General features: G+C 44.5%; 1 protein-coding gene across 4 annotated transcripts; it reads left to right on the plus strand.

Moving 5' to 3' along the window:
- Positions 1-378: 378 nt before the first annotated feature.
- On the plus strand, positions 379-25754 carry POT1 (protection of telomeres 1). 4 transcript variants are annotated; one of them, XM_078598876.1, is made up of 21 exons: positions 379-700; positions 2311-2431; positions 2573-2642; positions 3515-3609; positions 4154-4264; positions 4655-4732; positions 6312-6426; positions 9579-9712; positions 11293-11586; positions 12662-12817; positions 16681-16853; positions 17936-18018; positions 18204-18257; positions 18723-18827; positions 19241-19397; positions 20109-20347; positions 21231-21366; positions 22174-22259; positions 22376-22473; positions 24040-24148; positions 24568-25754. In XM_078598876.1, exons 2-21 carry the CDS (start codon positions 2312-2314, stop codon positions 24678-24680), a joined length of 2526 nt encoding a protein of 841 aa, XP_078455002.1. In that variant the 5' UTR covers positions 379-700; position 2311; the 3' UTR covers positions 24681-25754. The 4 variants fall into 4 exon arrangements, with proteins under 4 accessions (XP_078455002.1, XP_078455005.1, XP_078455003.1 ...); XM_078598877.1 differs by lacking the exon at positions 379-700 and adding an exon at positions 707-818; XM_078598878.1 differs by lacking the exon at positions 379-700 and adding an exon at positions 723-840.
- The last annotated feature ends 674 nt before the right edge of the window (positions 25755-26428 follow it).

A 26428-nucleotide genomic window follows, 5' to 3' on the forward strand; every position in this document is an offset into this window, starting at 1 on the left:
ATATTAGAATGACAGTGGAGAAAAAAGCCTATCTTTCCTATCTGATTTCACTCTTTTTTTAGATCGCTGGGGTAGGTTCCACTTAGCCGATATCATCATCATCATTGACATCATTGTCATCTTCGTCATCATCCATGGTCAATCCACTGCTGGGCGAAGACCTACTTAAGTCATTGCCATTCCTCGCAGTCCTGCGATGTCGTCCTCTTTGCACATTCCCCCCCTTTCCCCCCCCCCCCCCCCCCCCCCTTTGCATAGTAATTTTGTAAAATAAACCTTTATTTTAATGGAATTCAATTCGGGGTCACCAGACATCTGGACCACTGCGCGTGCAACAAGAACGCGTTTGGAAATTGAAGCGAGCCATGACTGTCCGCGTGGGGGCCACCGTACGAACAACACGTCGTTTGGCGGGGGATGTCGCTCGCTCGGCGACGATTTAAATTGCGCGCGAAATTATTTTTTTAATAATCATTACCGTGACGAGCTTTCGTTGATTTTTGTTTCAGTTTCTTAACGTCTTGTTCTGTCGTGTAAAGCACGCTTCAAGCTCGCTCGCTCGCGACGCGTTTCAGCGGTGGACGCAGCATATTAAACGTCGCAGGCTCGGCTGCTTGCGTTGGGAGGCCGCTGTATTTACAGACGAGGCCTCCTCTCACTCATCCCGACGCCCCCCCCCCTCACCGAGATCACTAAACAGGTTGAGTAATAACAACAACGTCTTAACAACAGATCGAGAGGGGTGCCTGGGGGGGGCGGCGTTGCTTCACTCACGCCACCGTTGGTCCGACGCGCGGTGACTTGGCCTAGCCCAGGAGGTCTGCAACCAAGATAACACGAGTTATATTTTTTTCTTCTATAATTATATTTTAAGAGTCGCAATGCACGTGCATACCTGGCAACCCATACAGTTTACCCGTATTCTTGTACAGGGAAATGTTGTTTTGAAAATGTTTGTTTTGAAAATGTTTGTTTGATTGTTTCTCCTTTGCGATGGGGCTTTATAGGATGAACGTTGACATTGATATGGGACACGGGGTTGACCAATTATTTCTAGATTTGAAGCTTTCGTGACTGCAAGGATTCATACTCTTAGGTTTTTTCGGTAAAGTCACGTAGGTAATAAATAAATAATACCTACGTGAATTGACCAATTATGTCTCAATTGGTCTGTCATAAGGTAGAGAGGGCACCGATAAGGGGTTGACAGGTATGTGCGCCTGGTGAATCCCAGACGGGGTGGTCCTTAATTTAAAAAAACGTCACGAATTACCGTACAGCAAGGCCGCCCTGGTTATATTTGCGGATATAATAGTCAATCACAGGGATAAGGCCAAATTCGAAAACTACACCGCAATTTGTTTCTGTTGTATGTACTGTTGAACTTCTTTCTCACCGTACGTAGCCAACCGTGCTAATTGGAGGTCCGGGATTAACCACGGCAACAATAACCCTCTCCCCCCACTTGCAGGCTAATGCCCCAGGTCTGTCTTTAAACTTCGACTGAACCTGGCCTCTTGTCGAGTTCTCGCCTGGTATAACAAAGTAGCGTTGAAACTCGAAATGTTAAGTGCATGCATCAGAGATAACTCCAGCTAGTCTGCTCTTTGACGCTGGCCAGATGTTTTGAAGAAGGTGGGAGTACCCCACGCTTTACCCCACCTGATGAGGATTGCTTGTGTTGCGATCTAAACGTCGTGATTCGTTTTATTTGATTTCTACCTACGTGGCTTTACCGAAAGAACCAAAAAGTATGGATTCCTGCAGTCACGAAAGCTTGAAATCAAGATTGCGGTGTACCCATTTATACTGCTGATGCACAGTGGGCAGGCAGGAACGATTTAAGAAACTCATTTAAAACTACGAACCGGTTACCGGTTCGTTTATTACCACTAGATTGCAAGCCTAGTGTGCTAACCACGAACACCACCGTTATGCTGAGATCATGTCCTTTATTTTACCAGGTGGGAACCCTCCTAAAAAAATGTTTGATGCTCATTTCTTTATTTAACCCGGGGAGAGCCCATTCAGATGCTATTCCACGAAATGTATTTTTACTAAACAATTTAAGAACACCTTAAGTGTTAATTTTACATTTATTAAATGCAGGTTAATTTATTTAAGCAGGTGTGAAATGAGTCATTGTATTTAGTAGAGAGCTAAGGAAGCCATATGAGACATATAGATTCATCACATCTGTTCTTATGTAATGAAGTATCTCGACTCTCTAATCAGCTATTTACTAAATACTGAACATATGTTGCACGCTTGCTTGTAACTGTGCACTTTTGTGGTTTGTGTACCTCACAGAATGCCGGTGAAACCCTTGCCAGCCACCAGTTTACCTGATCACCACTGCCCTCCAGGACTGAAGCGGATATACTTTCGAGATCTCGATGTTGGCAAAGTTAGAGACGACCGCTATGTCAAGGTTGTTTGGACGGCAGCACCTTACCCTTGCACAGCACAGTGCAATGCTCATTGACCATGCCTTGTTTTTACCGATTGCATCAACTCTCAAGGACGTGCATGACGGTTGTTTGATGCATATTTCTGCTTTGCCTGCGCACAGGGGCGGATTTGCAAGAGGTTTCCGCTGATCACTGGGAATACTAAACTAATCAAAGTGGTCTTGGAGGAAGGTGTGTACGAAAATTGCAATTCACAACACAAGCCGATACAATTAAGTTAACATGTAAGGTCCATAATAGAGTTTTTTTTAGGTTAGATCGCGTAAATATATGAATGTGTCGTTAAAACCCGCCACCACCTGACACAGCCAACTAGTAAGGGTTGTCACGTAAACAGAACGTGCACACCGGTGTGTTGGAGAGCCAAGCCACAACATTTACAAACTGAGTATGACGTTTTGCCAGTAATTACAACTAGCTTCATCAGGCGACAGCCTGATTTGTGGAGAAGTTTTACTGTTTCGTTAGTTTAACACGTAAACTAACATGTAAGGTGTTAGCTGTCCTACTTTTATAACGCGATGGTTTTCCTGGGTCCATATAAAAGGGGGAAAAAATCCCAGATGTCATCATAAGCCATGCCATATACACTTATCTATGCATACACAGAAATATATTTACATACAGCTTGTATTGTAGAAAAACAAATACACATTAAATTTAAGTATGGTAATATTCTCTCACAATGTGGTGCTGCGATATATTCAATTACCCTCGGGCAAATTGAGCTTATGCGAACTTCATGGATGTGGCCAAAAGTTTCCTTATCCAGACACTTGCCTGTTAGGAATATTGCAGAAAATGGTATTTGCTTGATTGTGTCGTGCTTGAGTTAGCCTTCAAATGTGCCACTTTTGCATTTTCCTCTGCGCTCAACCACATCATTACACGCACCTAATAAAAAGTGACTTTAAAATAGCTCTGGGTAAAATATCAAGCCTTTGTAATGAACAGCTCTACTATCTGCTCAGTAAATCCTGTAATGCTATACTCTATATACGTAAACATAAGCTTGCTTCTCTCGTGCTTTGTGATGTTTTCAGATGATGCCGGACCTTCAACGGCTGATGGAAAAGCCATGAATGTGTTCATCTTTGGAAGTCTGGCCCTTGAGAGTGACAAAGCTTTGAATGATGGGGTGCGTTCACAAAATAATGTACATGTACTCCACTTTTGTGATGCAGGTTATTTGATCATACTGAATCATGGTTCTCAGTACAGATTGGTGAAGGTGAACAGTGGATTTTACCACACTTCCCTTTGCCAAATGTAGCCCCGCAGCAGCCTACAACACTTTTTTGTGCATGGTGGTCATCTATCCCAAGCACTATCCAGGTTCAAAAGTGCATTTTCGGTGATTATTTCAAATGCAAGAGCGCTGAAAGGTGTCATGTGAACAACAAAGAGCAACTTAAAGCATGTTCATAGTTGTCGACAAATGGTTGTGGATTTTTGAGAGTGGCATAGTTGCCCTTAAAAGCAATGACCGAAAAATATACCTCTTAAATACCTATACTGTATTACCAAGCTGTCTGACGCAATTTTGACGCTTTGTATTGTGAGCGTAAGAATTGTAATTCACCTGGCATTACACGCACACTTTTGTAAACGCCGGCAGTTGTCAAGGCCACTGCGCGTGGCACATTGCCACCCGTCTGACCGCCGTGTGTTTTGGCCACCAGGACGTGGTGGCCCTGTCGGAGTTCTTGGTGGACAAGTCGCCACATGCAAATATAGATGGGCGCCACCGTCTGCAGCTGGAGCTCAGCAATGACGACTGCTCCTGCATCTGGGTGAGAGCCGAGGCCGCACGTAGCACTTTTGACCTTGAACCAAAATGTGCGATTACATTATTCGACATTTGGTTTTTCTTAAAAAAAATGAAATACGGTAATATTTTATAAATAAAATACTGGTGAGGCGGTGGCGCAGTGGTTCGGATGCTGCATTATGAACCCGGCGACAGGTCTTGGGCCCCCTCCTTCCTTCAGCAACTCGCACTTGTACAAGTGGTGAAGTATGGTCAATCCCATATTGGTGGGAGGCCTTCAGCAGTGCAAATGAAATGTATATTTGAGATGTGCTCAGCAAGTTGATACATTCCACCGTGTAGACTGTGTGATATGTCAACTGCTGGAAAAAAAATGTTTCACTGAAATGTGATGAGTTAATCTTTCCTTTAGACATCTCCACCCACGTCTTCCACAACACTTGTGAACAATGCAGACGTTTCGAGTCCGCCGACCAAAAGGAAAGCCAAGGTATGCTGCTGTGCAAAGTCGGTGACTGCGAGACATTACATACGGCCTTTACTCTGGCATGTAAATTCTTAAGTTGTCTGCTTTAATATTTACGAAAATCTAATTATGTTCATGGCAAGTTGGGATTATTGTAAAAATATTTTAATGTTATGCATTCATACCTTGCCAAATGCTGTTTTATGGAAAGCGTGTTTCAGCTATGCACGGTTTACTCATTGAGGTACGTTTTCCGGAACATGGCGGTGATGTTTTGGCTCTACGCGGTTTGGCGCTGATAAGACTCTCATCTCCGCAGCAACGAGTAGTGCGGGGTCCGCTTGTAGATGCTGCGGATGAATATCTCTTTGCCATCTTCCCTCCCCAACACTCTCATGTAGTGTCACTCAATTCGTAAGCCCCCCTTTAACACCCCCATCAACATTCTTTTCACCATCATAATCACCATCATTCACCGTAAGTAAAATAAACATTTTCAGTTAAACTTTTTTTGGTTAATTTTACGTCCCAAATTTATTTGAATTCCAAGCATGTTATGTGTACTTTTTTTTTTACTTGTCATAATCCTGTAGAATTATAAGTTAAACAAAGAGAGAGGAGATGATAATTTCAGACCAAGGAATGCAACCCTGTTTTCCCCATGAGGACCATTAGTTGTTGAACGTGGTTTTGCCCAACACAGCATTTTCCAGGCAAGTAACCCCCACATTCAGGGAGATAATATTGGAGTATATTGTGAGAAATCTTGCATTAACTTAACGTCATAAGAAGCAATTATTTTTATTATCTAGACCAGGGGTGGGGAACCTTTTTTCTGCCAAGGGCCATTTGAATATTTATAACATCATTCGTGGGCCATACAAAATTATCAACTAACTCACCCCTAATGTGATGGCTGGAACTGCTTCTCTTTGGCGAGGCGTGTGATGTTAGCTGGTATTGATGATGTTGCTACTCGCAACTGCTTTTCCAGATTTGCTCCTAGATTTATTGAATTTCGAGTCCCGCCTGCGGTTGCCTTGGCAGGGCCACACCAAATGATTTCGCGGGCCTTATACGGCCCGCGGACTGGACGTTCCCCGCCCCTGATCTAGACTATAGAACTGTACAATTTTAAATTCTTGAGTTGGTGTTCTTCCAACACAGCACAATATAAATCAAACACTCATTGTAATCAATAAAATTTGCTCCATTGTAAACGTTTATAGGTTAGCTTTAGTGAATCTCATGAGCCTTGTTTAGTTTATTTTTGTTCATCCAGGGTAGGGCCCATTGATAAAAAAAAACGTCCGGCGGCATGCTGCTATAATGACTCAACATTACATATTGCTAGTCCTGCAGTAATACTACCCTGGAAAAACTAGCCGAGTGGTCATGTAGATGTTAATTTCTTTGACATCACAACAGCTTCTTAGGCAGACAGCGATGGCAATAGGACATGGCAGCCTACGAAGCACTGCAGGATGCTGTGTGTGAGCCGGTGATATGAACAACGATGAAAATGTAATGCTGGAGGATTTTTTTTTTTCCTATCAAAACCTTTCGTGTCTCGTCATGATGCATTTGTTGCTTTTGCCGACAGAATTCGGATGTAAGCTACACATACGTCACCATCGATAAGATTCGAGAGGGCATGGTGGTGAACGTCTATGCTGCTGTCAAGTTCTTCAGGCCTCCGACATCCACAAACGGCACAGGCAAGCCAAAAATCCATGCATGCTCGTGTCATAATTGCGCTCATCCTCGTCTTTGCTGAGCCCCCCGAACACACTCTTAACAACCATTGTACACTGTAGCTTTCAGCCCAGAACACTCAGAAGGCGTTATGTAAGGTTTTTGGTACAATCTGTGCTTCGGTTTAAGTCACCCAGATCTACCGTTGTTTTCTTGGTTTCCAAACTGGCTGGACACCTATTTTGGTTAATTTATACATCTCAATGAAAATACGAATGCTTATTTAGGTTTTTTAAATACATTTTTAAAAATAATCTTTATTTCAACAGCTGCCAGAATACAGGACGAACCACGGGTGAACTCGGCACTGATTTGTCACAGTTGATGTTTTTTTGCGTAAAATAATAAATATTTTCGTTAAATATATTAATATATTGACATGTATATTACATGTATTTATATTTATCATATATTATATGCATGTAATATATTTAGATACATAAAATATATATCTTTGTGGTATACATTAATTACACTTCTCTCACCAAGTAAATCTGGAATTGGGTCACGGGGCTTTACGTTGTATATCTTCCAGCGCTATTACCAATGAAGATGCTTATCCTGGCATCGCAAGTTAACATTTTGGACTTTGTCGGAGCCTCGCGCGACACACCTAATGTTTAAACGGGGCTCGTGTTCGTACACTCACTCGTGGTAGCGCTCTAAAAATGTAGTTGACACTGTCGTTTAATTTGGCTGCCTCCCCCCCCACCCACCCACCCCGCTCTTGACAGTTTTGCGGCACTTGAGGTTCCGGCCCTGTGGGCTAACAGAGCGGCCAAGGCGGGTGTTAAATTTAGGAGCTGTTTTCACACTTTGACTCGGGGCTTTCCAGATGCGTGTCGTTTGACTTAATTAAATGCAAAATATTAAATTAGGTGAGGCAGTAATAAGACGTGGGCCACTGAATATAACTCCACGCTTCAGTAAGTACAATTGATTGGGTAAGATTCTGGTTTCATTAGCAGTTGCTGATAACTACTACGGAAATTTTGCTGCATGGTATATTAGAGCTTGTTATATTATTCAAATAGATTGAGTTATTCTTAAGAAGCATTTCTTAAGGACAGCCATCAACTGATAATATAAAGTTATTTAAGCTTTGTCTAATAATGCAGTTATTTCATGGGACCTCCTTTGCCAGTACCAAAATATGAGAATAGATTTTCCCCTTTTTTCTGGCAAAAAAACAGGTGTTAAGATGCCAAAAGGCGTCCTCTGGTCTAACACCTTTTGAGACTAGGCTCCAAAGAAAGCTGTCTTTGGTGTGGACCAATCAGTTTCAAAGACAATGCATATATTATGTTTTTTGTGGTTAATGCAGACATGATTCCTTGATTAAAGGTTTCAGTTTGGTGTTTTAGCATCTTAACATCTGTTTTGTTGCCATAAAAAAGGGGGAAACCTATTGTCACAATGCAGTTATTTTTTTGTTATATTCCATCAAGAGAATAATTTAATCGGCTTGCACAAATTACACTCCTCATAAAGTTAAACTGTCTGCAATTGGGTCATAGGCTTTATGTTGTATGTTAATGTTGATTGTTATTGAAAAGTACTTTTTAAAATGCTAAAATCAATTTACCATTCATTTCAGAAAGTTTAAAGATGTAAAGACTTAAGTACGTTTTGTTAGTAATCTTACATTTGCTGATTTTATTGGCTGCAACCAGATAAAATTACGCAAATTGTTCCAGTTAGGAAAATTAGTGAAAATCCCTTGCCAGGTTCACGTCCCAAGCTTGGTCATACTGTTTCTGTTGAATTCGATGCAAATTGCTCCCAAGCAGAGCTGAATCCTTTGTTGAATAAATTAAGGCTGAATAAAACCCAAGTCACCTTGCAAACAAATAAAATATGTTTCAGAAAGAGTATAACTGTCTTTCGATTTAAAGCTTTCGTGACTGCAGGGATTCATATTCTTGGTTCTTTCGGTAAAATCACGTAGAAGGGAAATAATACAAATGTATTGTTTTATTTTATCACGTAGAAGGCAAATAATCCAAATGTATTGTTTTATTTTTATGATTTCCCTTCTACGTGACTTTACCCAAAGAAACAAGAATATAACTGTCTTGTTGAAAATTAAATAATAGTTTCCCTTTCCATGTCATTAATTATAGTTGAGCCTAAGAGCCAGGAGGCAAATACACAGTCAGGGTACCATCACAGATTCAATCCAAGCTCCTGGTCCACTGTTCTTCAAGTGCAAAAAACCCCATAAATATCATCCTCCCCCACGATGACAATAATTGTCACGATTAAGGGTTTAAGAATCGATTATTTTTCGTGTCCCATAGTCACCGTCTTCTTTGCCTCGTTCACTCCATTGGCTCTCTAAGCGTAGCATTAGCACATAATTGCGTATAATTTTCAGAAAACGTTAATTGATTCATGAAATGCACAATTGATTGATATGGCCTCACGAAACGATTTTAAATTATGTGTATCCTTGCATGCCTCATCATTAGGCTTGTTTGTGAGCCACATTCTTCTTAATCCATTATGCACTGGGGTAAGAGATTACATTGTATTGCCAAAATGTACAGTTATAGGGCATATTTGTATGCGTGTAGCTTCATCACCATCAGCCACACTTGGTCAACTGCTTAGTTGAAGGGCTTACAAAGTGCGACCCCATTATATAACAATCGATCTGCACGCGAGCTGATTTCATCGGTTCCATCTCCTCCCAAATACATTTCATCCAGTGTGTGGGATTCCAATATTCTTGACCATCCGCTTTCTCTGCATTGCTGACGGCAAAATCATGCTGCCATCCAATAGAATTAATTACAGAAAATGTTATGAGTGTACCTTGCCACCAACAAAATTATTAATTCTCGGCAATATTTATGTTTTGTGTTTTGTTGCCGCTGTACTTACACACCACGGATCTCCCTTGTAAAATAGCCGGGCAATTGACTAAAAAGGATAATCCGTGTAACAAATAAAAATAAATGTAAGACTAAACAAAAGTTCACTGCTGTGTCGGGTGGTGGAGGGTTACGACACATTTATAAATAACGCGATCTGACCCAAAAACCTATATTATGAATAATATTGGTCGCGAAAGCCTGCGTGTTAAATTCACTGCCATCTTATCTGTCCTCAGATCACTTCATGATACTGTCGCTGGTAGACCAGAGCAAGCCAGAGCATGGGCTCCGGTGCATGCTGTTTGGCCATCCTGAGCAGCTGCCACAGGTCACACGCGTCGGAGACATCGTGAGGATGCACAGGCTCAAGGTGTGCGGCACAAAGAATACCACGTGTCTCTGAAAGCGCTGATTAGTGCTTTGTTGGGAGACTGCTGGGAATAATATTAGATATTGTAAGCTTAGGTTGTGAGGTACTCGGGAGATGGTAATACATCAGAAAGGTCATTACTCCTTTTCACATGACTAAGTCTTGTGGTCTATACCAGTTTCATATTTAACACATTTACAGTGCATTTTTTTTGTATTTGTTGGTAGGGTTGTGTACACACACACACACGGGTGTTTGCCTTGGCTGGAGGGGATAAATGTCCTCCACATGCTCGGTTACCTAAATGCACACGAAGAGACGATGCTTCGTGCCCACAAGTTGTTTAAGTACGGTCTAGTTACACGCTTACTGGCGCTTAACTGATCTCGTGAAAATACTTTGTGCCCTCCGAGAGGAATAGTTTTTTTACAGGTTGCATTGTCGTTTAAGTGTTCTCTAAATCCCTTAAGCCACACGGCAAAAACTACGTTGTTGTCAGTGTCGCTTTGTTTCTAGTTTGAGTTCTGATAATGGAGACTTGGCCTCTCGAGGTTGCATAGCTTGAGCACAAGCTGCTGTGCCAGACCGGGCTATGCAAAGCTTGGAGTTAAATAAGCACCTTCTGCTTTCGATGGTAAATCGGGTGTAGAATGGTATTTTGGTCTGTGAGCTTGTGAGCACGTTTGTTGTGCTCGCTTGCACAGGCATACGTAGTAAGTGGGTTTTTCTGTCACTAGCTAAATGAACCCATAACATCCGGATGTGTCCCATGACTCCCCTGCCAGAGAGCCTTTGCCACTTTGTAATTTTTTTTCTAACCAAAATGTCCCATTCTTGCATGTGGTTTGCTGCTCAGATTTTATTTTTTCCATGCGCGTCTATTCTGCGCCTCTTCTCTCGTCACATCTGCTATCCTTACATCGAGATGTGTAGACTTACATTCAGAACCACAGGCTTACAATAGTCCACTACAGATACAGACTTACATAGAGACAGATTCACTTACATAGAGATCCATAGACTTACATCTACGAAGCTAAGAGTCTCATTATTGCATCGGGTTCGCTGCTCAGATCTTCCTCTGAGCTTCTATTCTGTGCCTCACAGCCACTGTCCTCGTATCTCGTTCCACCGCGTCCTATACATCTCCATCTCCCTCTCAGTTTCACCTCCCAGACGTCAATTTTATTAACCCCTGCTGAGGCTTCAACTTATTTATTCCTCCTCCTCACCCCGAGAGATATTCCAAACGTCCATATTTGCCAATTGATGTGGTCTCAAAGTGCACCTAGTTTGGCACAGGCCCCATGGTAACATCACCACCACTTAGTAACGAATGCACCGGCTGCTGCTGCTGCTGTTGTTTAGCCCGCGGTGCTGATTTACTTTACTCACCTTGACAGGACGGCAGGATGAGGTTTCACAGCTTGGAGAGTGGTGTTCCCGCGACACGTGTTTTGTGCTCGCATTCCCAAATGAATCGTCCGCACTGCCGCGACGCGTTAGCGCCCACGTCGGCTCGCTTTCTCATTTGCTTGACATCGTTGCTCACGCCCGCGTGTGTGCCTGCGTCTGTGCAGGTCCAGCTATACCAAGGGGTGCTGCAGGGCAGCAGTAGCCCCGGGTTCTCGACGCTTGTGTTTAGCGGTCAAATGGGCGCTTCAATGGAACCGTCCTCCACCACTAAAAACTACCACCTCAACCCAGCCGTGGACCACACGATCCTGCTGGCTCTCCGTCAGTGGGCGTCCGAGCGCTTTGTGTCACCCTCCTACGGTGTCTGCTTCTCTGAAGTCAAGCCACCCCAGTTCCTGGATATTCGGTGTCAACTCGTGGCCAAGGCCGTGGTCGACCACAGGACGACCATTCTCAAGGTGCCGGTGATCAGCAGAGCCTTTAGCTGTAGGTTTCGGCATGAATTTAGTTGAGGTGGCTGGGTGGCTCAAAGATCTGAGCTCGCACCAATGAGATTCTGCGGTATAATCAGAGTTTCAGACACCTGTGATGTATCATTGTCCTCATGCCCTGTATTAGTGGGGGTTCTCAACACAGTCACCAACGACTGCACGAAAAAAAACATCTTCACATTTACATTGGTTCTGCTCTTAATTTGGCAAAATTTCAGTTCTGAGAATCAAACATCGGTTTGACTTTCATATGACAAACATGAATCTTGATGCCAGAGCAGCTGAGAGTGTTCTGCACTGGCTCGGAGATCCCTCGAAGAGATGTCCGAGGTAGCTGAGCGACATCCGCTTCCGTGAGCCATTCCCTACGATGAGGGGTTGCGAGAGATCTTTGTAGGTACTTTATCGTAACATAACGCCGATCATGCAATGTGGATTACATTGGGGGGAAATATTTGTTTTTTAAGTACAGCATCTTAGGTTTAAAAAAAATATCCCGTCGTTGTAAAGTTTGAGGTATAAAGCCCTCCTAACAAAGGGGTTTGCACAATTGAAAAGGTAATCTTATCTTACGGAGATGTATTAGTCCATTTGTGCAAGGGGCTTTAAAATCATTATAAATTCGTACATTCGACGGCAGTGGTTAACATACAGAGTGTGGTAGTTTAAAAGTGGTGGTGTAGCTACGGTGAGGGTAACAAGGGCAGGTGGGAGTGGGTCAAGGGGGAGCTGGGGCACTCTAGTTGACCCGGGAGGGCACGTGACCGGTTAAGTGGTGGATGTAGTAGATTTGAAGCTTTCGTGACTGCAAGGATTCATACTCTTAGTATTTTTCGGTAAAGTCACGTAGGTAAAAATGATACAGCAAATCTGGCTGTGACGGCCCCACCTGATGACGGAGACTTGTGTTGCCTCCGAAACGTCGTGATTTTTTATTATTTTATTTTTATAAATTTTTATTTAATTTTTTTGCTACGTGACTTTACCGAAAAAACTAAGAGTATCAGTGGTGGATGCTTGAACGTGTGCTTTGTTCCCCCAGGTATGGGACGGAACACACTGCCCTTACCCCATCCACTGCTTTCCTATCGACTATTCTATCCTGGTGTCAAGGTCGGACTTACTTCAGCGGTCAAAAGGACTGGTCGTGGATATTGCCGCCTATGATAACCATGCGAAAACCACAAGGGACCTGCAGGTGAGATTACTTTTTTTTTTCTATTATCATGAACGACATTTGTTGTTACTTGCAACTAAGACCGCACATCCTTGTTGGAAATACTTACACAAGTAGTATGAAAAGATAATGCATCGTTATTTGTGGATAGCTGGGCAAACTATCATTGCTATTCTGTAAAGGAATACAATTGGATACATCAGAGTTATTGAAAAGCAACAACTTTTGGTGTCCGATTATGTGCGGAAGTTGAAAAACCACAGATGATCACGTAGAGCCTTTTTGTCAATCGTCTATTGGATGAGCATCTTCCACTCCGTGTGTGTCATGGGGTGTTAATTTTCCCCATACTTCACCTTGCTCGTTAATATGGGTTGGTGAAGGAAGGGAACATAGCCATTGCAGCATAGTACAGTACAACAACGGATTTTAGCTGCATTGACTTGTGTTTAAAACAACCCTGCAGCATCAATCATTGAACCCTTTTTAAATAATTACATTTTGAAACAATGCTCGATGAGAATTTTCAACAATGTTGTGATTCTTTTTAACTTGTTCATTTGAATGTTGGCATTCATTGGCTGAGAGGAGCATCTTTCATACCGTGACTCTCCCATTGAGCAGCTTGTACCTTCTTGCCATTGCAGCAAGAGAGTGCATTTAGTTACCCACTTCAGGTTGCGACGATGCTCATGGCATCGGGGCCAGTGCGATCACTGAGCAGCATCCTGGCGTGAGAGTGACGTCAGATATTCGCAGCTCACCAGGAGCACCGTCACATTATCGCCATTACATAGCGGAATGTGACCGGCCCTTTCATAATCTTGTCCGCCACCCGCTGTCGACAGCGGGGAATCAAGTGGCCATGAAGTTCTCACTGGCGAGAGGAGCGGGGCGAGCGTCAACGCCGCCCACAAGTGGCGGCTGGCGGACGTGATGAATCGTTGCTAAAAGAGCGAATAGTTTCTTTCTATGGATAATGACGTTAATGGTCGGCTCAATAAATATTTACATTGAAATTTTACGCAATTAAGAAATTGGGCGTCCAATGGCCCACCCACCCTAGCTAATAGCTTGGTCACATGAAAGACATTGCATATTTATTATTTTATTACGGCCAGGACTAATCCTTTTCCCAGTTGGTCAGGTCCGAGTTTAAAGCCTAAGGTCATTTGGAGTATTAAGTCTTCCGTTAGTCTCAGTTTCCCATAATAATACTTTATTTTTTATTTTCCTTGTTATTAATTAACATTGCAAAATGAACATACCATTTTACACTACATCACTGTCAATAATGCTGTTTTTAATACAAATATCTGGAGTGGGATTTTTTTTTTAAGAGTTGCTCTCATGCTGGGACGTTGTTGTTAATCTGCTTAACCATGAGGTGGTGTGTCTCGTATGTTGTGCAAAACGTTTATAAGATTCTAAAGATGAAAGCGCAGACAAAGCGATCCGTTGCAGGTGCAAGGTTTGGCAAAATCAGACGGGATGGATTTTTTAAAAGCTCAGCCGTGAATTCTACTTTTTGTATGTGTGTGTGGTGACTGGCTGGCATGAAATTAAATTTAAATAGGATTTATTATGGCACATTCCCCCCCAGTCATATGGGACCGAGTATGAAAAACCATTTAGTCTTAATTTAAAGTTTTGTGGGGCTTCTTTTAATAGTTGTTTTGTTTTTAATTAAAATGTAATCATGGGAAATGAATACCGCATAAAAAGACTTCGTGTTTGGATATCTGTAATATTAATTTCCATTCAAATGCAAATTTCCATCTGCTTTTAAACCATTAAACATCCTCTTTTACAAATTGCTCTTTTAACATCCGCAACTTCCACTTTTTTTGCAGTTCCTATAAGCCATAGATTTTAAAGTTCATCTGGAATGTACGTATTGTTATAGTACCTCGGATTGATATGCAGGTCATGTCAAAGCAATCATTTTTACAGAAGTAGTATAAAACATTGCTTCTTATTCATCGCACAAAATCAAACTCTCCGCAATAATAATCTTAAAGACATTGAAGTGCTTAAAGCATTTATATTTAAATGCCCTGGGCTGTTGCTGAATAAAGAAACAGATGCAGTGTGCGTCTCACAAACACTGCAAGCTCTGTTGGCCGACGCAATCGCACGTTGGGTTAAATAGGGAATTGGCTAGAGACTCCATCACAGCAGCAAACGGTGTCTTGCGAGAGCCTATCTTTAATTAGCGGTGCACAAAACTGCCTTGATGCTGTAAGCCCTTGTCATGAGGGCTTTTTATTTTTTATATATATGTTATCTGCAAAAGATTTACATTAATGACAGCTTTATAAAAATGCCGGCTTTCTTTTTGCGTCTAATAATGCATTCATTAATGGAGCATTCAATAGTTCTTTGTGTTCTTAGAAATTGCATTTATAACTAGCACAATGCTGCAGTTGGTCATACAATGATGTGGCTACTAATAATGCAGCCAACAGCGGACTCACCAGCAAATCCTAGGCTCTTTGCCGTCATCTGCTGGACATGAAGATAAAGGATCCCTATTAAGCAGAGCTGTTGAAACTGACAGTTATATTCTGGGCCTTGTTTTAGGTGTCCCTATCTGGTGATATATTATGCATGCGGTTGCAAATGAATATTTTCATAGCTCGTAGGTTTAAATATCAAAGCGCTTGGGTTTCATTTATCATACGCTGACAGCAGATTTATTCTGCAGGGCACAGACTGCACTTCACAGGCTCGTGCCTGCAGAAATCAGCACATAAAAAGAAGTGTCACTATCAGTACCTTGAACAGCAGTTTGCAAAGACAACACAAATCACTGGGGGAATATTGTTTGCGTTCCATTAATTGTGGTTGCTAAGGCAATACGAACGTTGAGATGAAATGCATCTCCCTGTGAATATCTCATGCCTCCTCCTGCAAACGTACGTATTGGCGTAGTGACACTAGAAATAATGCCAATCGCAATGTGCAAGGCTTTAGCCATTTACATGAGATTACATTTGGCCTGCAATATATCTTTATTGGTTTTGCTTATGTTGTAGTTTTCACTCAGCCACTGTACAATTCAAGTTTAAATGCGCATTTTAAAACAAAAGTCTCCTAAGACATCATGCAAGTATTGGGTATTACAAGCAAGGTTCAGAGGATCGTGGATCCTGCTGGAGAAGATTGTGTTGCACACAAAGCATGACAATGTGGTTTACTATTATTGTGGGGTTCTCCGAGATGCAACCATTTAGCAAGAATGTAGCAGCTCGTATTTCTGTCATGCATATAACAGTCTCAGGGCTGATGGTTACCATCTCCCCACCCTACCCTGCACATGTAACTATTATGATTCACCTCAAACCCCCCCCCCCCCCTCATCCACCACCAGCCCCCCCTTTTCCCGGCTTTGCAATTAATTTGCACGATTAGAGTTGCGAATTCCATATTCTATTGTTAGCCGTCTCGTGAACTTTTGTTCGCGCAAATTAGCAGGTTTTGTGGGGTGGGGTAAAGTGTAGGTACTTGCACCGCTTTTAAGATGTCTTCCCAGTGTGAAAGAGTAGGCCAAATACCCTCTATAGTGACTCAAGGGAGTTCTTTCCAGTGGAGGCCCTTCTGCCAGCAGTGGCGTAAGCAAGACATTGCAGGCTGCATTGTAATTTATACTAAATGCAACGTTTAAAAATAATTAGTTTTTTGCACGAATCATTTTCAGCTCTTTCACGATTCAGGGTTGATGTACCTGGAGCGCAAGCGTCGATTTTAGTTGGTGAACCTCCGATTAGCACGGTTGGCTACGTACCACGCGAAAGAAGTTCAACCACGTACATTCGTACGTACGAACCGATGCGTCGTTACGCGTGCTTGCCCCATCCCTCCCCATGCAACGTGTCGTGCAGCTGGGGTCGTTCCTGGAGATTTTAAACCTGCACACCTACCTACGGCAGTCAAAGGACAAGTCCGATACGACCCAGGGCGAGCTGGAGTTCGTTCTACACGGGGGCGGTACCGCCTTCGGCCGTGCCATCATCACGCTCCCCAAAGACAGCCCAGAGCTCCTCTCACTGCATCGGTATGGCTTCTGACATAGCTACAAGACTAGTTTGACATCATCATCGTCCCCACTAAATATTTATACCGCACCCTCCTGCAGTGCCTCTTAAGGCATCCTGCGACAGGGCACCAAGGGGTGCCACGGTGGCGAGATGTTATACTGGAGGTCGTGGGTTCGATCCCAACCCTGACACCTGCTTTATATTTTGAGTTTTCATGTCTCTCTCCCTGTGGTTGAATGGATTTTTCTCCGGGTCCTCCGGTTTTTCCTTCCACATTTCGAATCAACACGCGTTTAGAGTATTTGACTGAACAAGAGCGATATAGCTCAGTGAGCCTTCCCTGGGAAAATAAAGAATAGTTTTTTTAATAGATTGATTTGCCAATAATTAATCGACCTGGACGCCGGTGCACGTGGATGGCCTTCTCTTTTTTAAAATAACTTAACAGGATTTTTCAATAAAAACTATATTTTTATGAACCTTATGGCGGGACCCCGGGGTCCTGAATAAACGGAAGTCAAAATCGTAATTAATTCATTTCTTTTTGGCGACTCCATCCCACATAGCTCGTAGAAGAGATGGCGGAGAGCAGCGACGCAGCCAGGACCCGTAACAGCCCCGAACATCTGGTTCGGTCCCCCTTATATCTGCCCGGCACGGCCAAGCTCCACCTCTGGCCTCGCCCCCTTTCCAGAACCTTCTGGCTGGTTCCCGGAGCTTCTCGATTGACTCCACCTTTCACCTTTACCCCAGATACTCCCCCCTTATAATACGGCATGTAATGCAGCCGTGACCGTAATTACCCCTTTAGATGTCACCCTGTCATTACACACATTTATCAATGTCTAAGGTTGTACATTCACGTGTCAGTGTTTTTAAAAAAAGGAAGGGTTATTAGGAATGTTACATTACACCAAACCTATCTTGCTCTTGAATATTGTTTTTTGTGTTGTTTAGTTCATGTAACTTTCTGACCCACCCCTACGGGACGTTTGTGAACAAGAGCTTCATAGCTCATCAGATTCCTCCGGGATAAAGAATGATTCTGATTCTGTTATGCATTCCTCTCTTCCTTCCGATGCCTGTCTCTGAACCACAGGGCTCTGGGAAAGGTGGCAGAGGAAGCTGCAGATGCCTTGCTCACAGATTCTCTGCTAGCAGCAGCAGGCGACACGGATGAAAGTAATTCTGGTCATAACTAACTTGTGCATGCTGGCCACTTGGTCAAGTGGGACGTTTCTCATGAGTCGTGGAATATCTGTAGATTTCTAATTGTAATCTTTTAGTCAAAGTTTCCTTTAACTTTTTACGTCCGTAAAATTTGTAAACATAACGTAGTAAAGCTTATTCCAAAATTCCTTTGATAGATACACATTGTGATGGACATTTCTTCAAGGAAGATGCAAGACCAAACAGCTCTTGTAGGTACCTACCTGGGCTCTGTCAAAATGAGATTAAAATGTTGATTTTAAGTTATTAAAGAAAAAAAAAATGCACAATAGTGGGTGTCATTGTAATCTTACTTTCGGGTCATGTCACTGTAATGCCATGCCTAATCGGTTAACAACCAAAAACATTGAGTTCCACTTGTTAGGCTTGTAACGATGGATTGCTTTGTTGATTCACATTCATTCTGCAGCAAATTAAAGCTAAAAGAAAATGAACAAACTATGGTACAAACTAGGTGGAAAAAAACTAGAAAAACAATCCATTCCTGAATTATGTCAGAGATCATTGAATCGCCATTGGTCGTGAATTGTTACATAACGATCACTTACTTAACCGTTCTGCAGTCAAGCAATGAATGAGTTCCTGAAGTATTTAAAATGTCACGTTGGTGCATTAGCCAAAGGTTTCAGTAACTGGTGTCATTTAACCATCCCCAGCACCAGAAGAGTGGCAGGGCGAGGCAGTGGAAGGCTTAGTGGGTCCACAGGAGGAACTCAGCGATGACGACACGGAACCTCGCTGCCTGCAACGTTCGGCCACCGGTAGGCATAGCTCTATGGATTCGGGGGAATACGGGAGAAGTAGCCTCCTCCGTGTACGAAACAAACGTCCCCGTGTCGCCTTAACAGATTGGGGCAAGTGCTGTTAGCGAGCACCTATAAATGCCGGAACGGTACACAAAGGGGGTGGGTGGTCAGCACCACGGCCGGCCGCCTTTGTCTCCCCAGTGGCGATGTTTACACACCGCACTTGGTACTCATTTGAGGTTGAGTCGACCTCGGGGATGCCCAGCACCAGTAAAAATAAGCGTCACCGGGGTTGGCCGTGAGCGGGAATCCAACTGGAGTCGCTTGGTTTTGTAGCGCAGCGCGCGGACAGCGACACACACCACTCCTCCGTGTTACGCATGCCGCACGGACCCCCAACCATCACAAATGTGCCCGCCGCCCTGCAGTTCTGACGGCCCACCATCACATAAAGGCCGTTGCCCTGAGCACGGTGTTGGCTGCCCCGGTCCCGAATAAACATCGCGTCCGCGCCAGGCTCATCGGCTACCGTCCAGAGTCGCTCTTGCGCAGCATCAGGCTGCACTGCCCGCGGTGCAACGCCCTGTAAGCAATACGCATCGCTCACACAGTTTTCACCACCGGGGCTCACGCCAAGACTGTATTAGCGACTCCTGGCACGGCAGTACTATATAGCTCTTGATGTATTTTCGGGTTTTATCGCACGAGCGGCATAATGTCTTGACATTTCGCTCACAGTTCCTGAAGAAGCTGTCAGCATGGAGCGAAACATCAGACACGATGCCCCAAATATCACGTGATAACACCTGAAAACTGACCGCGATGAGTGCCAAGCAATCAGGACGGTGGAACTAGAGTTTCCACTTAGGCAGTACTGTAGGTCATGCTTCGGCAGAACTGTGACTTATCTTCAGGCAGTGCTCCAGTTCGCACTCATCACGCTGTAGATTTAGGCTACTTTGATTGAGTCCTGAAGCTTGTACAATGAGCCTACTATGAGTTATTACAGGAAGTAATGTAGCTATAAGGCAAGGACTGACTCGTGCCAATGCAGAAGTGTACTGTAGTTTACCCAGTGGACGCACACGATTTGCCTGCTAAGTAATACTGTATTATATTGCACATCAAACCCGAATGTCGCTAAAAATCCCACGCTCTGCATTTAGCAAGCAATGGCAATGTTTGAATTAACCATTCGGGCATCGTGACACTAAGCCGAGATGAGCAATGAAGCTCAAGTCATTTGCATTTTAAAACTTGTCTCGTGCAACAATGCCCTGCACACACCGTCGTCAGCCGGGACATCCCGAGCCAGGAGGTCGTCTCGTCGGTGCTCAAAGGCCTGGCCACGTGGCCGGATGACCCGGTGGTGCAGAGGAGCAAGGAGCACGAGTCCAGCTTGTGGAGCCACTGCTCCGAGGAGGACGCAGCTGCCTTGGAAGATGGCTGGACCTGCCGAGAAAGACCCGTCTTCCGCTACGTGCCGTGTGGTGGAAGAACGGGCGCTAAGCAGGCGTCTGCTTTGCTCGTGGAAGGTGAGACGCCGTCGTCACAGCTGCAGCCATTGTTCATTTAGTCGGCATCTTTTTTTTTTATTCGAGTCCTAGTCCCAAGGCTAGTTGAGGACATCCTGTGGAATTTTTAGTCAGGTTCTTGGTGAATTTCATTTGGTTTTTCCCATAGCAGTATGCGTCTTCATTCAGGCTCATTAGTTTTGTGTCGGCATATTACTGGTTGGAACCTCCTGGTTACACCAGCCCACAGGGGATTAGTGTGTCCGTCCGTCCGTTGTGCAGGGAGGGGCTGGGTGGGGGGTGGGAGGGGTTGGGCTGGGTGGGGAGGGGAGGGGCTGGTCACCCCGTGGTGCCCTTATAAAACTCAACATTTAACCTACTCACGCCGGCTTGTGCCCGCCCTCACAGTCGGCTATATTTGCGGAATACACCACGCCGCCGTTGACCCTGGCCATTGACCGAACAACCCAACGTTCCTACCAGCTCCCTCCGCAGGAATGTGTTTTAATCGTTAATTTCGTAAACAAAACAAGTCAAGAGTGTTTTTCTGCTCGAACAAGAAATGTTACAGTGCTCATTTCGTTTGGCGTACCCTTGCCAGTGGTGGAAATTCTTACATCCCCATGGCAGGGATCCGTTTCTTTCTAGGAAATCCAATGTTAACCTCCCAGGGGTCCCCCAACGTGTGCTGCTCGTTAGATCCGCGTTGCTTGTTAGACCCACACTGCTTGTTAGACTCGTGCTGCTCGACCACGCAGAGCCCCCGTCCGGAATTTCAACTCAAAAGTATATATATTTTTTTCTTTCAAATATGACTTGACGCAATAACCCTGTCCTGTGTCGATCATTGTTTCCGTGACGCAGTCCGGGGAGCTTATTCTGTGTTTTCTGCGAGGCTTTGCAGGCACGGCTGTAACGGAACTGCAAAACCTTTCCGAAGACGTTGGGTGCGTCATCCCCGTGACGCCGCGGGACAACATTCTCACCATGTGCGATGACCCAGTTCCGTTTGTCATCAAAAAGAGTCGGAGTTACTTCAGGTCAAGCGGCACCTTCCACACACTCGCCCTGGGGGGGGGGGGGGGGGGGGGGGGGGGGTCGTGCCATTTAGATGACCTCTTGAGTTGACAATTTGAAAATAAAATTACTCACCGCCTAAGATCCTGCATAAATATCAGGCAGCCACCCACGGTCAAGCCACATTCTTCAGTTATTTGAGTTGACCGTCTCAGTCCCGGGGTGAATGACCTCAGACATTTATTACATTTGGGTTTCCACTTTATTAAATTCCAGCTCTTTGAGAGTTGAAAATATCAGTTTGACTTCCATGCAACAACAGGTGGGCAAGTGCCGCCCCCTCGGTTGGGTGAGGTCTCAGTTGAAGGGATCTTGGAAGTAGTTCTGTGATAGCTGCTACCACTGTAGATATCACAGACACGACGGGTCGGACTGCTTGGCAGATACTCTTTGTTTTTTTCGGTAAAGTCACGTAGGTAAAAAATAAAATACATAAATAATGATAACAACTACATTAAATCACGACGTTTCGGGCGCAACACAAGCGTCCGTCTTCAGGTGGGGACAACGTGGCGAAAGCACAACCGCTTCAGTGTGTCTAAGAGATGGCTGTGATAAGGAATTATATAGAGAAGGGGGGGGAGGGGGCATGGTGAGTGTGGGGGCGGGGTGTGGGCTGCGAGGTAACCTGGAGTTCAAACTGAAGCTTTGTGATGCAGGGGGCGGAAGTAGATAAGAAAGCTTGGCAGATGTTCCTGAAAGCGTCTTCTCTTGACACGACACCGACAGCACGGTCATAAAAGTTACAATTAAAAAATGTTTTCCCACAGATGTCTGGATTGCAGTCAGCCAAGAGCAGGAAGTCTTTGCGGCTTGGAGAAGTTGAAATCCTTTGACGTGAACAAGATCGCTGGAGGTGGTGCTCGCTGAAGGCTGCCATCACAGCCCCATTAACTTGTTGTACTCGGCAAACATGTTTTTTTATCCATCGTCACTATTATTAACATACTGCATTATCACTGTGCTTCTCAGCTTTGGGAATACAACCCATGCGCTATATCTTCACTCTGAGATTCCAACTGCGCGACTCCACGGGCGACATCGTAGCCTCGCTCGCTGCAGACGAGGCTGTAAGTTGCAACTCAATCCCCTCCACAACCCCCCCGCCCCCCCCCCCACCGCTAGCTGTCGGGTTACACCTCACAGGGCAGCTACACCGCGTTTCCAGCCGGTGGGGAAGCAAGCCGGCTCGGTGCTCAAGCCAGGTGAATGGTCTCAGCTGAGATTACGACGGCAGCCTTGCCAGGCCGACCAGACTCGAGTGCCCAATTTTTACAAGCAGTGCCGCGGGCTTTCACCTGGGCCACCCTTGGGAAATACTCGTGATAATCCACGGGGTCAGTGCATAAGAAGAGACGGGCTTGGACATTGACGTCCCTCGCTGAGGTCAACGTCAGGGCTGTGGTTTTGGGGACTGCCCTTGTCATCGTCCGGAACGATAAATCCACTGCCGTCATAAATATCCCTGCGATGCAAATTCCATCCAGCTCTTAAACCCGAGCTGATCTCGTTGCTTCTTGAGCGTGTATCCACCTTTGGCTGCCACTGTCGTTAGTCTTGACCACTGACCATCCCTTCTAGGGACATGTCCTGCCCGAGCCCGCCAAGCGACTGCGTACGAGTTGATTTCATCGCTCCATATCTGCAGCGGCGAACCTTGTTTGTGTTTTTTCAACTTTTGCTAGTCTAGCCTAACTAACGTCTCCGTTAAACACTCCTTAAAATACACTCTTATTGTGATTGCGTGCCTGCGGCTGTGGAGCATAGAAAGAGGGCAGAGTGGGAAGGGCTGAAACCATGGCTGCATGATTTGGGAAGCAGTGCAAAATTCGAGCTAAGCTGGTCCAGGACAATTCCTAGAGTGATGAGTCAACTTGCCAGTTGTCATTAGAATGTCACATCAGATTATTGTACTGCCTCATGCTACTGCTTCTCAAGTGCTGCTTCGCTAACTTGAATGGAAAACTGCTGGGCAAGCAACGAGGGTGCCATGCGTTTGCCACAAATAAATCACAATACCTTATCGTCAAGGAGCATAGACCATTACCTGCACTCTGGTGATCCTCACAGCAGCGGATGTTGGCTAGCCATCGTACAAAGACAGTCACTGCATCACACGCTTTAAGGTACGCTTCTGTGGCTGTCTGGAATGCTCTTCCGATATTCGTAAGCCACTGGAGCTACGCACTTTTAAATCAAGATTGAAAACTCATTTAATTGCAACTACGTTTTGTTTAGTTTGTTATCCTTCCCCCACATTTGTGATTAGCATGGTTGGCTCCGTACAGTGCGAAAGAAGTTATACATACATACATGTTGCCATAAGTACGACCCCACAGCATCGCCAAACAATGGAGCCTTTCAACGGGACGCGCAAAGACTCATTTTCACAGTTATTAATTGCTGGCAGAGTACTAATTGAACTCTTGGGATGGTGGTGATAAGTGTAGGTGCTGTGACGTGTGCCAGCGTGTGCGTGCCGATCCTGACCGCTGGTTTTTAATTGTCACCTGTTGCACCACGGTCGTCCTAATTGCGTTTTAAGCAAGAGTACAGTGGGACCGATCTCTCCGTCTGGAGCTGCAGTCTTTCTGTGTTCGTCTCAGCCAGCAATGACTGCGAATCTGTTTGCGCAGGAGATATTTTTCTGCGGTCTACAAGCAGAGGAGGTGCTTGCGGATCAAGATTTGCAGCGTCGTCTGGTGGACATCTTGCACCGGCTGTGTCCCTACGATAGTAACGCAGGTAACCACGTGTTATCCGTGTCCCGTGTTCGAAACGCGCTCTGAAAAATGTTAGCCGTGTTCAATCAACTTTTCTTTCGGAAGAGTTCAATAGGAGCAACAGCAAAAATGGCCGTTTTGGTTTTCCTGCCCAGAAACGGAATGAGATTTTTGCTTTCGTATTATTGTGATTTGTGTTGGTTTTTCGTTTTTGAGTGGGCTGGTTTCCAACAGAATATTATTTCAACTTGCCTTATTCACAATCTTATTAAAAAGTAAATGCATAGCAGGAAAGTTACGATGCCCCAATCGCTTTGTAAATTGCCTCGCCATAAACCAGTAGCCGTACATGCCCTCCAGCAGGATCCTTGTGCCGTTATTAAATGACCTAAATGTTGGGCACATACGTGGGTCGCCTTATTCGTTTTCCTCATCCAACAGAGAACCACCCGTGGCTCGAGTGCTGCCTGAAGTCATTTTACAGCGACAACCTGAAAGCCCAGCGGAGAGTGCACTATCGCATCTTCAGCTCGACGCTGGGCACAGACGAGTGACAAATCTCTGCAGAGGCGATGTTGCGTTGAGGATAACCCAGCGCTGTCCCCCCCCAACCACCGCATTCCCGTGTCTTTCACCTGATATTAAATGGGTCCTGCAAAAGAGCTGGCTGAAGGTGAAGTGTGGTGGGATCTGATCGAGACCGGAGTAAAATGTGTCCCGGCTTGTTCTTACTTTCCTTCTCCGCGGTCGATAATGTAAATTGTATATCGTTTATACCAAGGGCTTTCGGTACAATGAATCAAGTTGGCAGGTCGTCCATGCAAACATTGGCTTGTGATTGGTTATATTAAGCAATCTGAGGTATTCACTTTGGGAATACAACACGTTTTTTCACCAGGATACGGACTGCAATTTTCCAAATGTGGTAATTGTCATTAACACAGGCGCGTCTCCCGTAAACAGCAAGATGCGTTTCGCGAAAATTGCTCGGCAAGCTAGTATCTGAATCGATCTGTCGTATTCCCATTGACTCCTCTCATGCTACAAGCCAAGTTACGATTCGGCCCCATCATCTTCCACTCTTTTTTTTATTAGATTCAAATTACTGGATAATTTTTTTTATAAAGAACATGGAATTTAACACCACACGAGAAGAACCACAGTGCAAGGTCCCCCCCGATAGCCTGAACAGACTGTTGGGGCAAGTGCTGTGAGCAGAGTAGCAGCCATCAAGGCCAGTACGGCACACATGAGGGGTGAGTGGCCAGCACCACGCCTGGCCGCCTTTGTCTCACTCGTGGTGATGTTTACACACCGCAGCGAAGCTGGTAAACAAACAGCTGCGCCTGCGGTGCATCCCCTGGTGCCACGGGACGCATTTATGCATCGGTCTTCGCTAGATAAGCGAATATTTTGATAGCTTTTCGAACAAATAGGGAGAAATTCTAATTGCTCGTGATAGCGAATTCTCATAGAAAGAACGCCCGTTAAGCGAGACACGCCTGTAACCTTAATGGATTTACAGTAGGTTTTACACTTTAATGTTTTTTTAGAAAAATGTGTTTACAGAATGACAGACTTTTGCTGCCCCCTCCTGGTATGTTGAGCCAATAAAAAAACGTCATGAGCATGTGTGTACGCCTCGATTGTTTAAAGTTTAAACCCTTAAAATGACGTGTATACACAGGGACAGAACACAGTTATGCTGCATCAACAGCTAGACCTGCTACTGAAGATATGTAAAAAAGTCTAATTACGATTGTTAAAAGAAAGTTAGAAAATATTTTAGTTTTAAAAATAATTGGCATTAGATTGCGTGACTTTAAAAAATGCGAGACATTTTTTCTTGAAAACTTAACAGTGCTTGCCAACTTTGGGGGGAAAGCGTAATGCTTAGTTCAGTCGACAGGATAGTTTATGCACAATGCATTGGACATTCGCCGAGGGTCCACAGACCATACCGTGTCAACCCGTATTCTTATACAGGGAAATCGAGTTCAGGTCCATATAGCGTACAGCTGTTTCAATACGGGCAAAAAAAGTACATGTTTGTGTTTCTCCCTTGTAATCGGACTGTAGGATGAACGTTGATATATAAGTGCATGGGCTGACCAATACGATCTCAATTGGTCTGCCAGACATGTGGAAAGGTAGCGAACCAAAGCTGTGCGAGGTATGAAGGTATTTTCAGCCAATTAAGTAATTACGGAGTTGAGTCAAGAATGGTGGCAATAGTGAAACGCGCACGAGCAAAATCGCCCAATGGATCCTGAAATTGTTAATGTGGATTTACTCTCCAACA

Source organism: Lampetra planeri, chromosome 11, assembly GCF_965212315.1.
Source record: "Lampetra planeri chromosome 11, kcLamPlan1.2.h2, whole genome shotgun sequence".
NCBI classification, from domain to species: Eukaryota; Metazoa; Chordata; class Hyperoartia; order Petromyzontiformes; family Petromyzontidae; genus Lampetra; species Lampetra planeri.